General features: G+C 43.5%; 1 protein-coding gene across 3 annotated transcripts in view; it reads right to left on the bottom strand.

The window, feature by feature from the left end:
• The window catches only part of ACVR2A (activin A receptor type 2A), a 78,969-nt gene extending 68,023 nt beyond the window's left edge, over nucleotides 1-10,946 (bottom strand). Inside the window, exons 1-2 of one of the 3 annotated variants that reach the window (XM_042445768.1) lie at nucleotides 9,340-10,945; nucleotides 8,095-8,142 (exon numbers count right to left, since the gene is read on the bottom strand). In XM_042445768.1, the coding sequence (XP_042301702.1) occupies nucleotides 8,095-8,142; nucleotides 9,340-9,394 (103 nt within the window). In that variant the 5' untranslated portion in view covers nucleotides 9,395-10,945. Of the gene's footprint in view, nucleotides 1-8,094; nucleotides 8,143-9,339 lie in introns of all 3 variants that reach the window. The other 2 variants (XM_042445775.1, XM_042445785.1) reach the window with 2 other exon arrangements.
• Between the last annotated feature and the right edge of the window lie 1,517 nt (nucleotides 10,947-12,463).

Below are 12,463 nucleotides of genomic sequence, written 5' to 3' on the forward strand. Positions count from 1 at the left end.
CATTGGTCAAGCACTGGCTATGCTGGTTAGACCAGAAGCAATTTGCAGTTCAACAACATATGGAAGACTGCATGTTTCCACCACAATGCAATGTTTGATAGCATAGGAAATAAAAAGAAACCCTATATTAACCCGTAAGACAAAGGTCTTTGAGAGTAGGGCAACATCTTCCAGGGCTTGCTTATCTTTCAGGAATGAAAATATGACATACTATTGCTGGATTACAGAAAGGCATCCCATACTAGAGTAAATTATTTCAAATGCAACTAGGAACCCCCTAACAATCCAGCCAGACAAAGCTGGAAATATTTTGGCTTTCTATTTTTTTAGACTACAATTCCCACAGCGCTTTACTCTTTGGCTGATGGGAACTGATCACAGGATCATAGAATAACAGAGTTGTAAGAGACCACAAGGGCCATCCAGTCCAACCCCCTGCCATGCAGGAACCCCCTGCCAAGCACCTCCTCCCCCCACCATTCCCTTCTCCTTTTCTGTCTTTTTAGATTGTAAGCCTGAGGGCAGGGAACCATCTATTATCCCCTCTGTTGTAAGTTGCCCAGATTCCCAGTGATTGGGTGGCATATAAATAAATCCATTATTATTATTATTATTATTATTATCATTATCATCTCCGACAGATGGCCATCCAGCCTCTGATTAAAGACCTCTAAGGAAGGAGACTCCACCATACTCTGAGGAAGGAGTGTGTTCCACTGTCGAACAGCCCTTACTGTCAGGAAGTTCTTCCTAATGTTGAGGTGGAATCTCTTTTCCTGTAGCTTGCATCCATTCGGGTCCTGTTCTTTGGAGCAGCAGAAAACAAGCTTGCTCCCTCCTCAATATGACATCCTTTCAAATATTTCAACAGGGCTATCGTATCACCTCTTAGCCTTCTCTTTTCCAGGTTAAACACCCCCAGCTCCCTAAGTCGTTCCTCATTGGACATGGTTTCCAGATCCTTCACCATTTTGGTTGCCCTCCTTTGGACACGCTCCAGTTTATCTACATCCTTTTTTAATGGTGGAGCCGAGAGCTGGACTTAAATCACAGCATGTTTATCCTGTTAGGGCAGGGGTAGGCAACCTGCGGCCCGTGGGCCGAATGCGGCCCGGTGAGGCCTTGGGACCGGCCCCAGCCCGGTCCTGCCGCCAATTGCCGCCAGGGCCTTTGGGGGGCAATTGTCTATAGAAGCCTCAGAAACATGCATTTATCTTAACATATTTTAAAAATCAGCAATTTTTTTCACGTGTCCTCCATTTTTTATTTAAAAAGTGCCCTCCATTTGAAAATTTTGTCCTACATTTGTCCCGGTTTATTTAGTTATTTAATTTTTTTAAAAAAATATTTAATTATTTATTTTTTGGCTTCGGCCCCCCGGTTGTCTGAGGGACAGCAACCCGGCCCCCGGCTCAAAAGGGTTGCCTACCCCTGTGTTAGGGCATGGAAAGATGCGCTGTGTCCACCACGACCACCTACAGACTTGAACCACATCGACAGGACGCCAGGGAGAAGGAATCTGAAGAGATGTCTGCAAAGGTATTCAGGCCAAGAAGAAAAATACTCCTTCACCACTGCAAACGGCCTTAAGCTCCCGGCTTGAGAAATAACGACAAGAGCACTTCAAGCCTTCACTTTACACGAGAGCTTTAATAAATAAGTTACTTTAATAACTAAATTACTTTGCCAACCAAACAACCATAACAACAAAAACAGAGAGGCAGTTACTCTTACACCAACTGTCATAACTGACACACTCTCTCAGAAGGACTGACAGCATCAACATTCCATAATAAAAGTGTCAACTGTCAACTGCCACTGGAACTGTAATAGGTTCCGCTACAGCTCTATCTTGTGGACACATAAATGTCATATCCATCATCTAGTCCAGAACTACGTTCAAATTAAGATAAATTAAGATAAAGTCAATAAATCTGAATTTATTGAAAATAAAAGTGCTATGCAGCCTTAACACACTGTTGATATAACAGTCCAAATTAATGAATCACTTAACAGCTCCATATAGAAGCTAAAGAGGACTACAAAATAAATTATATCTTTGTGCTACTAGGCAGGGCAACAAGAATAGATCTGGTAAGCAAAAATGAAACTACAGTAGTTGAGCAACATGAGCGAAAGCTGTATACTGCACACCAAGGCCAGTGTTCTAAGAATAATACTAGTATACAGGCATATCCTGGTTAACCAGCCACCTTGGACCCCATTTTGGGAGAAAGGTGGGATATAAGTGTAAAAATAAATAAAGCCTCTCACAAAGAAGCTCCTTTTTACACAATCTTTCTATTTCTGTCCAGCCCCTTTTTCCTTCTCATCCTCTTGTCTAACTGGAAGTACAGTGGTACCTCGGGATACGAAATACCCAGGTTACGAAATTTTCGGGATACGAAAAAATCCCATAGGGAATTATTGTTTTGGGTTACGAATGTTTTTTCGGGTTACGAAAAAACTTTTGGTGCTTTTTTCGGCTTTTTCGCACAGAATCGCGGCTTTTCCCCATTAGCGCCTATGGCAATTCGGCTTACGAAGGCTTTTCGGGTTACGAAAGCGGCCGCGTTACGAATTAATTTCGTAACCCGAGGCACCACTGTACTTTAATTTTTTTGCCTACACTGCCATTGGGTGAAGGAGAGTGGAGAAGCACATACTTTCAGGTTGCAGCAGCATGTCTGCAGCAAACAATGCAATAAAGCTTGAGCTAGGAAAGAATGGGATTCAATTCTAGCTGATCCTCCTTTAGCTGTGTGTGCCGCCATGCAACAGGCAAGGCATACAGGCAAGGCAGTTGCCTCCAGAATCTCTTACTGAGCATGTATTAACAGCCAAAGAGAAAAGGAGATACCAAATAAGCCTGCCTTACCAACTACACCCAGCACAATTTAAAGAGCATACACTTATACACAAAAATGAAAATCATAAAGAAATTAGAGGCTGGAAAAAAAGAATAATTCCTGAAAGCATTTTGAAAAAGCTTAGAAGATCTGAAGGAAGCCAGCATGGCATAGTGGTTAGTTTGGATAACCCTGGAGACCAGGCTTCCATTCCCAGTTTGGCCATGGAAACCCACTGGGTAACCTTGGGCAAGTCACATGCTCTCAGCCTCAGGGGAAGACAATGGCAAATCTGAACAAATCTTGCCAAGAAAATACCAATGATAGGTTTTGCTGACTTACTCAAGGCTTACCTGACCTTTCACATATGCATTTTTAATTACTTCTGTTTGTTTTTAACAAAATGTTTACTTAAAAATGAACTCCTCTTCTTTTTCATGGTGTAGAAACCTATACCTATTCTTCCATGTTATTTCTACCTCTGGTACCAAATTTTTTGTTAAAGGAATGCCAGGAACAACTTGCATAACCAAGACTAGCTATAGAGGAGTCCTGAATGGTAGAGTTTAGAAATGAATACCTCTAAGTATCTGGACTGTATGGAATTTTTGAATGAAAGTGCTTCAGTAAATCCAGACAAGGAGTAAACTCTGAAGTATTTTCTGAAATCAATAAATTTAAAGAATAAAGAATTTATCTGACCACTGAACTGCCAAAGCTCAAGTAGAAGTTATATTTAACAATAAACACTACTGACATTATAGGATGAAATAGACCGTCCCAAAGGGGCTGCTTTAAGCCACCCCTTCTGAAGGTAAACTGGGGCAGCAGCAACTGCACTCTGTGGCCCCAATCAATCTTGAAGTTGCCTGAAAAAGGAGCAACAAAGAGTCACTTCTTTTTCAGACAGCAAAAAGCCAGCTTACTGCCTGTGCTGCCGGCAGAAGCCAGCTGTAAGATGCTCCATGGGCATGCAGCATATATACGCCACATGTGCTACATGTGGGTAGCAAGGTGGACTGAAACTGGCTTCCAGGTGTTTGGGGGGTGTCCATCGTCTGTACACCATGCCCCCAAGCTGGCTTGAAACTGGCTTTTTATGCTGGTCTGTTCCGGCCCTAAATTTCTTTCAATGAATTCTTCATTATCTTGAAGCCAAAATGAAAGTGCCCAACCACACACACTTTCACAGCTTTCAGTAACATCATCACGCATCACTCACTGACTAGATGCAATAAATGGTGCAGTGATTTGAATGTTGGACTACTAATGGAGATTAGGGTTTGATTCTCTGCTTGGCCATGGAAACCTGCTGAGGAACCTCGGGCAAATTACACACGTTCTGAGCCCCAGAAAACCCTATTATAGAGTCACCATAAGTCAGAAATGGTTGAAGGCCCAAACAAGAAATAAATCCAAAACACAAACTAATATCACTTAAGTACCTTAACGATCTAGTAACTGAAGATCATAAGGAGCAGTAATAGAACAGGAATAAAATTCTGTGTGCAAAGGCATGTGAGGGAAATGCATGTTTAACACTCAGTCGTGATTATACATTCTGGCCAAGTAGCCTGATATTCATAGCAAATGTTTAAGAATTTCCTTTAACACTGAGGCTGAATGCACAACTAGTGTGAAGTGTGAAACACTGAGGCTGGACTCACAGCTAATTAACTCATTTCTTTGTTCACTACTTTATTTGGAGCAACTAAATCAGTACAGTGGATCCTTCCCATCCGCAAGGGTTTGGTTCCAGCCCCCCCCCCCCCCCCTTGATGGGGAAAAATGAAGATATTCCCACCCCATATTCAATGGCATACACCACCACTGAATAATATGGGAGTTAGTGAACCATGGATGCTGCAATCCGTGGATCACTAGCCTGCCAATGTTGTAGGCCAACCATACTATACCAACAAGCTTTGTCACACTGAACATCAATAAGACAGCACACCTTATGAATTCACTCAGAAGTCCCACCAGGCTTAAATGCAAGGAAATTGTTGTTGTTCACTGCTCTGCATCCTAATAAAAATAACAAACAAGTTTGTTCCCACAAGTTTGACTAGAACAAAACAAACCTAGCAGTTGCTTTGAGAGAAAGAATGCACAACCAAAGGGATATACCTCTTGAACGATGAAGATGAAAATAGGACAAATCTGGTAAATTTTATGTCTTTAGTGGAACGAAAAGACAGTGAACTGTTAGGTGACCTTGTGCTTTGTTGAAGAACTACTGATGCTCTGTTGAGTGATTCTTCATACTGATAAATGTTTCTCTAGAACCATGATAGCTAGGCATGATTAAAGTGTGAGGTGGATTTTATGCAGACATAGCTGTTATTTCCTTTTATTGAGAAAGGCTTCACTCTGGAAAAAGAATTTTCTGGAAACAGTTTGGAATCAAATGTGTGTGTGTGTAAATAAAAGAAAACTCTTTTCAGGGAAGATCAGAATCCTTTAAGCTAGTATTATGAACAGGGGCAATTGTTTCTCATGCCATGGTAATTTTCCTTGCACTACAGTGTCATGTTTTACCTCATATGAACTGCCACCCCCATTCAATATGTTTATTGACAGACAGGGAAGCATAAATGACATTCCTTATACTCTCATTTTGACAATTCAGTGGAAACTATACTTTAGTAATCAAACCAGCATCCTTCTATCACTGCAACAACAAAAGTGGTTTCTAAATACAGATTCAATACAGAACTGCACTAGACAATAAATTGTTATTGCATCTCAGAATTACCAAACATTACAAATCCTCTGGCTATTTTTTACATCCACGGAATATCAAAAAGAAAAACAAACAGGTCAAGTACAGTCCAACAGTATTACTCTTCCTTGATATATGTAAAAACAACCCCACTTACAAGATATACATTAGACAGTGCTTGGGCTCATCAACTATAAATCATTAGGAAATTCAGCTAGAAATATACTAGGAATTCTTTTGGAAACAGGTTTGTGACAAACCACAACAAAATAATATATGCTCTAGGGATGATGACAGAAATCATAATGGTAGTTAATAAAAATTAAACTAAAGGCACCAGGTCCTGTCTGATCTTGGAAGCTAAGCAAAGTCAGCCCTGGTTAGTACTTGGATGGGAGACCAACAATGAATAACAGGTGCTGTAGACTGTATTTCAGAGGAAAGAACTGGCAAAACATCTGAGTATTCCTTGCCTAAGGAAACCCTTTGAAATTCGTGAGGGCCACCACAAGTCATCAGGCAACCATAAGTCAAAGGCACATGGAAATACATACATACATACACACACACAGAGAGCAAGATTTCCTGTTTTTGTATATGCAAATAAAATATCATGTCTGCCTTATTTTCTTTCACTTTTTCTTAATTTCAATCTAAATATATGGTAATTTATTCTAAGAGTTAGTTAATTTTTAAAAGCTTCTCTATTTACAGCTATTCATACTATTTCAACCTGAGATAAGACCATCACCCATACCATTACTAAGATTATCCCCCCCCCCCCCCCGCCGCATAAGGGAAGGTACCACTGTACTAGTTAAAATGCTGTTATCACTCTTGGTGACATCCTCTCAACATTAATTTTTACATATGATCCCTTAAAGGAGCCATATACTGTATCTGCCATTAAACTTCCTACACTCTTTCACCACTTTCCCAGTATGTGTATGTTTTAAAACAGATTTAAGCTCCATGCAAAGTATTCCACAGAATATTGTAGGAAGACTTCTGTTATGCTTACTGAGTAATTAGTTTGAATCCCATCCTCTTCCATTCTGAATTATATGTATTCAGAAGGAGATGATAGTCTGTTCTATGGAACTGACTTTCTAGGAGTACATTAACCACAAGTTGGCTAGGGGATCTTAGGATCATAAAGCAGTGGTCCCCAAACTGTGCCCTTTAAGAGGTTTTGGACTTAAGCTCCCAGAAGCCTCAGCCATGTTGGCCAATAGTCTGGGATTCTGGGAGCTGAAATCCAAAATCCCTTAAAGAGCACAGTTTGGGACCACTGTCCTAAAGTAATTTAGCTATGTTTCCAACTACAATTTTATAACTGGGGGTACAGGAGAACAGAGAAGACAAATCTCTTTTCTCTATATTCACAGAAAAGGAGTGATGTTTCTACCGGATTGCACTGTATCTGGATGGAAAAGTGGAGTGGAGAACCAATGAGAAACTCGGACATAATATAGCCCTTTCCAAAGATCTTATCTGAAAGGGGTTTTCTATACTAAATACAACTTTGTAATTTGTATTCTGTAAGAGCTTAAAAACTCATCAATAAAGGACAAAAAATGTTTGGCCTGCATCTGAGAAGGAAAAGAGATGTGGAGCACAGTAGGCCATCCATCTGGGTTATTGTTACAGTGGGCCCTTGTGATACGCTAGGGTCTGGTTCCAAGATCCCTGTGGATAACAAAATCCGTGGATGCTCCAGTCCCATTAAATATAATGACATAGCAAAATGGTGTCCTTTATAAAAATGGAAAATCAAGGTTTGATATTTGAAACTTATACTTTTTTGGAACATTTTCAAACCATAGATGCTTGAATCTGTGTACAAAAAATCAGTGTATAAGAAGGGCCGACTGTATTTAAAAAGTCATTTGTTTCCATGATTTTACAGTTTAAAAAGATAGGCTTAAATTCAACTGTTAGCTCCAATCAGAACAACCCGACTGACATTAAGTGTTGGCTTACCAAGTTTCCTTTGATTTAATGCACCTATTCCACCTAGAACTAACAAGTGAGCTTTGGCTGTTATGCTTTAATCGTGCTTAATTCCGCCAAACAGAAGCCTAACTTAACAAAGGTAACAGGAAAAACATATGTAGCCTACTCTAGTAAGAATCTAAGTTTTTAACTATCTTAAGTGTTTTCACCAGTTACTTCCTTTCCAAAAAATGTTGCATCCACAGCAGTGGCAATTATAAAAGCAATGCATTCACGTGAGCTGCTATGCATATTTCTAACCATCCATGCTCCTTTCCTACGCATGCCTTATATAGCAGTTAACATGCAGAAAACTTACAGTACTACAGACAAGAACATGAACTTCACATAACAGATTGCCTCTTGAATCAAAGAATCCTTCTGACTAAATCAAAAGCATAACACTTAAGCTGGGCATAGCCAAGTAGTAAACTTCTCTGAAATGCAAGAGGAATCTAATTTCAAGTAAACATATTTGGGACGAAGTTGAAAGTTTGACATTGATTATATATGCACTATGCTTACTTGTTTTTACTGACAGGAACAGTGTTAAACCATTGGTAAGATACATCTCTGAAAAGGAAAACTTGATTAGAATTTACAAAATGAAATAAAGAGGAGGAGACATAAGATTCTTCTACATTTAAGAAAACTTTTTTTAAAGCATATAATACAAGCATATAAGCAACTTTCATTGGGAAATTAAGGTGGCTGCACAGTACGACTACATAGACAGTTTATTGTAGCTTCATTTGATGGGCTACTATGATTAGTTCAGTTATATTTCCCCTTTAAGTAGTACTGTAGTCTCTGTTCAGTCTCTAGCAGTGATCGCCATTTCAGAGCATAGTCAACCCACACGGAATAATAGATCAATAACATTACAGACACAAGACTAGACTGCATCCATTTAATAACCACAAGAGAGTGTACCATTCAGCAAGATCCTACACATATTAGACAACTGCTGCAGAGCAGAATTTATCTAATGATGGAAATAAAAGTGAAATCATGACAGATGTATCTACCAATTCAGATTTAATATCCACGCTACTCTTTAACTAACACCAGACATTCACATCCCACACAGTGCAAAAATAAAGCCTAACTCTTAGTTAGAAACCAAGAACAGTGGCCATCTGACTGATTACTAGATGGCCCCAGCGCAGAGCACACCTTACAGAGTCTCTCATCACCAGTTGCTGCCCAGAAGGGCATTTCTCCACCACCAAAACCTGCTCACCATTTTATTCCAGCAGACACTCTTCATGAGACGAAGAACGGAGAGTGTCACTGGGCCAATTAAGAGACATGCCCTGGAATAAAGCTGCGGGGACAACATTTCAAAGCATGTACCTTTTGCCCAAGGCCACTTGATGCACTAACTGGTTAGGACTGAGCATTTCCCTAAAAACACAGCACCATGTTTTCATAAAAGCCTGCTCACATCAACATGGGAACTTTGCAGCTGACATCCTGGCAGATTATTTTAAACCCCCCCAAACCTTTCATTCAAGTTGTTCCTAATTATTAGCTTCCACACCAGCACTTGGCAAAACTTGTTCAGGATGCCGGTTTGTAGCATTCAAGCTAATGTGTTGTCAAGAAAAGGAAGACCAGTATGTATCATCATTGCTGTTGGCAAAAGGTCTTCGTGAAGAAGAGATTTCTCTTTATTCGAATGTGAAAAGGCTAATTTGCTTTCATAAGTGACACTATAAAGGCAAGGTTGAAGAAAGACTAAATTGTGGGAAGGGAAACATACTTTACCTGAAGAGCAAGAGATAAGAAAAACAGCAAACACCAACTTGGTAGCAGCTCCCATTTTCCAAACGGTTAAAATCAATACGAAGAAATTCTATATGTGTCTATATATATATATGTGTGTGTGTGTGTATATACAGTATATATATATCCAGCGTCCTGGAAAAATCCTCCTTTAAGAGTTATATGGGAAAGCAAGAGGAGTAAACCCAAAGGCCTGCTAGAGACTCAGTCCATCCAGTCCTCCTTCTGCCAGCCAACCCAGGAGCGATGGGTGAGAGTTTGGGGACACACTCGGAGGCCTCTCTCTCCTCGGCTCCTCTACGGAAAAGAGTCTAAGAGTTAGCAGGCAAGGGGCCGTCTTCCTGGCCTCCCTCCCTCCGAGGTACTACTACTACTACTATTAGTAAACAACACTTTCGTCTCCATCACACGCCTTGCGAGGCATGGGCCAGGGACAGTCCCCTCTCTTTTGTCAACGCAAGAGAGGAAGGAGCGAGAGTCAAATACTCCGCTGGTTGCGATGATGCTGATCTCGCAAGGAAGGGATCTGGAAACACCGCCGCTTCCTATTAATCGTTGAAATCAACCCTGGAGAAGCAGGCAAGAGAGAAGGCGCCGAACCCGGAGGGAAGCGAGGGCTTCTTCATCCAGGGAGCAATGAAGGAGGAGGAGGAGGCATATTCCTTGTCCCCAGGTCCTTCTTCCTTTTTGTTCCTCTTCTTCTTCTTCCACCAGAAGGCTGCCTTCTCGGAGGAGAACTTTCCAGGGTTGAGAGGACCCTTTTAATAATGATGACGATACTCAAAACACCCCGCCAGGGACAACGGAGGGGGTTTCTTCTCCTTCTCCTTCCTCAGCCTAGAAGGCCCCCTTCCTTGAAGGAGCAGAGGCTTGTGTCCAAACGGGGCGACGCTGGGCGACCATGGCAAGGCTGGGGCGACGCAGACCCCGGACACACTCGGGGCTATTGTTGTGATTATGATGCTCCTTCCGACTCTCCGGGGGCCTCCGATCTTGCTTGCCTTCTTCTTCTTCTTCTCCTCCTCTGCTCCTGAGAGAGAGAGCGTGAAGGAGGCAGCCGGGAACGAAGCCTCCCTCCTCCTCCTCCTTAGCGCTTCCTCCCCGCTTTCCAAGGACCTGCTGCTGCTGCTGCTGCTACTATTCCCGCCTGGTCCAGCCCTCTGCTCTCCCTTCGGCTGCCCACGAAGAAGGCGACGCTGCTGCTGCTGCTGCTGAGGCTGAGCCCAACTTTGCGCCCTCGGAGCCCAAGTGGACGAGGAGCAGAGGAGCTGGACGAGGAGGAGGCGGCGGCGGCGGCAGAAGGGCCGAGGCGAGGCTTCCCCTCCGGGCGGCGTCGGCGTCGGGAGGCGGGGAGGGAGGGGGCGTGGGCGCTTCCTTCACGGCCCCCCAGCCCCGGCTGAGCGGCCCTCCTCCCTGCCCCTCTGCGCCCCTGTGGTACTTTCATAGCTACCCATTCACTCGCGTTGGGGCTGCTGGCGGCGGGGAGAGCCAGACCCAAGATGGCGGCGCCCGGGCGATTGTTTTTGTTTCCTCTCTCCGCCTCGCTCCGATTTTCCCCTTCCTTTCAAACTCCCTCCTCCTCCTCCCTCCAACGGCACCAGACCCGCCCCGCGCTCCCGCCCGCCTTCTCTCTCGCGCGCGCCTGCGCACTCTTGCCCTCCTTTCCTGCTCTCTGGTCAGGACAGTTGGTGGGCGGGCGGGCGGGCGCGCGCGCAACGGCCGCCTATCTACCCGCCCCTTCTTTCTCTCTCGCGCGCAAAGTGGGAGGAGCAATGTGAAGTGGGCGTGGTTTTCCCCTTTCCTTTGCTCTCTCTTGATTGGCAGCGCTCTCTGACCACTCGCAGCCCAACGGGCGGGAATAGAGGCTCTCTCTCAGCCTCAGTCGGATTGGTATTTTTCCTGCCCTCCCTTCCTCCCTCCCTCAGCTCTGAGGCTCCGCCCCCTGTTCTCTGCCTCAGGCGGAGCAATATGAAGTGGGCGTGGTTTTTCCGCCCCCCTTTTTTCCTTTCTTTTGATTGGCAGCTCTCTCTGACCTCTCGGGATCTCGGTTGGATGGGGGAGGGTTCCGCTCCCTGTCGCCCCGCCCCTCCCCTCAGCTCTGAGGCCCCTCCCCCTGTTGGGCGGGGCTTGGACCTTGCGTTCCAAGGCTTAGCCCTCCACCTCCTTCAGGAAGGAGGGAGGGGTTGAGTGGGGTGTGTATGACTATGTTGCATAGATGGAGCCTAATCCTGTCAGTCCTGTTTGAGGGCAGTAGGAGGGAGGCTTTGCCCTGGACTAGGCTGGGCCAGAGGGCCTCTGACCGCAGGGAGGACCAACAAAAGCTAAATACATGTAATGCTACTTAGAGATGGATCTTTGAGACTCACTGAAAGGAAGGAGTTGGCAGCAGGAGCTTACCTAGACTTCAGTCTACTTCCTCAGATGCATTTGGATATGCTGTGTAATAATTGCTCAGGAAGAAAAGCCAGAGGGATAGTAATAATTGTGAAGAGACCTTGCAGACCCTTTGAGACCCGCTCAAAGAAAGAAGTTGGCAGCATAAGCTTCAGTAGACTTCAGTCTGCTTCCACAGATATGCATCTGGATGTACATAATAACAACAACAACAACAATCGTGGAGAGATCTTGTAGCCCCTTTGAGACCCACTGCAAGAAAGGAGTTGGCGGCATGACTTCTGTCTGCTTCCTCAGATCCATTTGGTGGAGTGGAAGCCAGGCACAGACATATACAGCCGGCCCTTCTTATACACTGATTTTTTATGCACAGATTCAAGCATACACAGTTTAAAAATGTTCAAAAAAGGTATACATTTCAAATATCAACCTTGATTTTCCATTTTTATAAGGGACACCATTTTGCTGTGTTATTATATTTAATGGTACTTGAGCATCCACGGATTTTGTTATCCACGGGGATCTTGGAACCAGACCCCAGCGTATCACAAGGGCCCACTGTATGTGCCATTGGTATGTGAAGATGTCAATTCAAATTACAAATCCTTTGTGTATGGAAATGGAGCTGCAGGTCCAGTTTTAACAATGGTCGTTAGTCCACATTAAAACTGGACCCGCCACTTCATTTCTATACACAAAGGATTTGTAATTT

The sequence above is a fragment of the Sceloporus undulatus genome, chromosome 1, assembly GCF_019175285.1.
Source record: "Sceloporus undulatus isolate JIND9_A2432 ecotype Alabama chromosome 1, SceUnd_v1.1, whole genome shotgun sequence".
NCBI lineage: Eukaryota > Metazoa > Chordata > Lepidosauria > Squamata > Phrynosomatidae > Sceloporus > Sceloporus undulatus.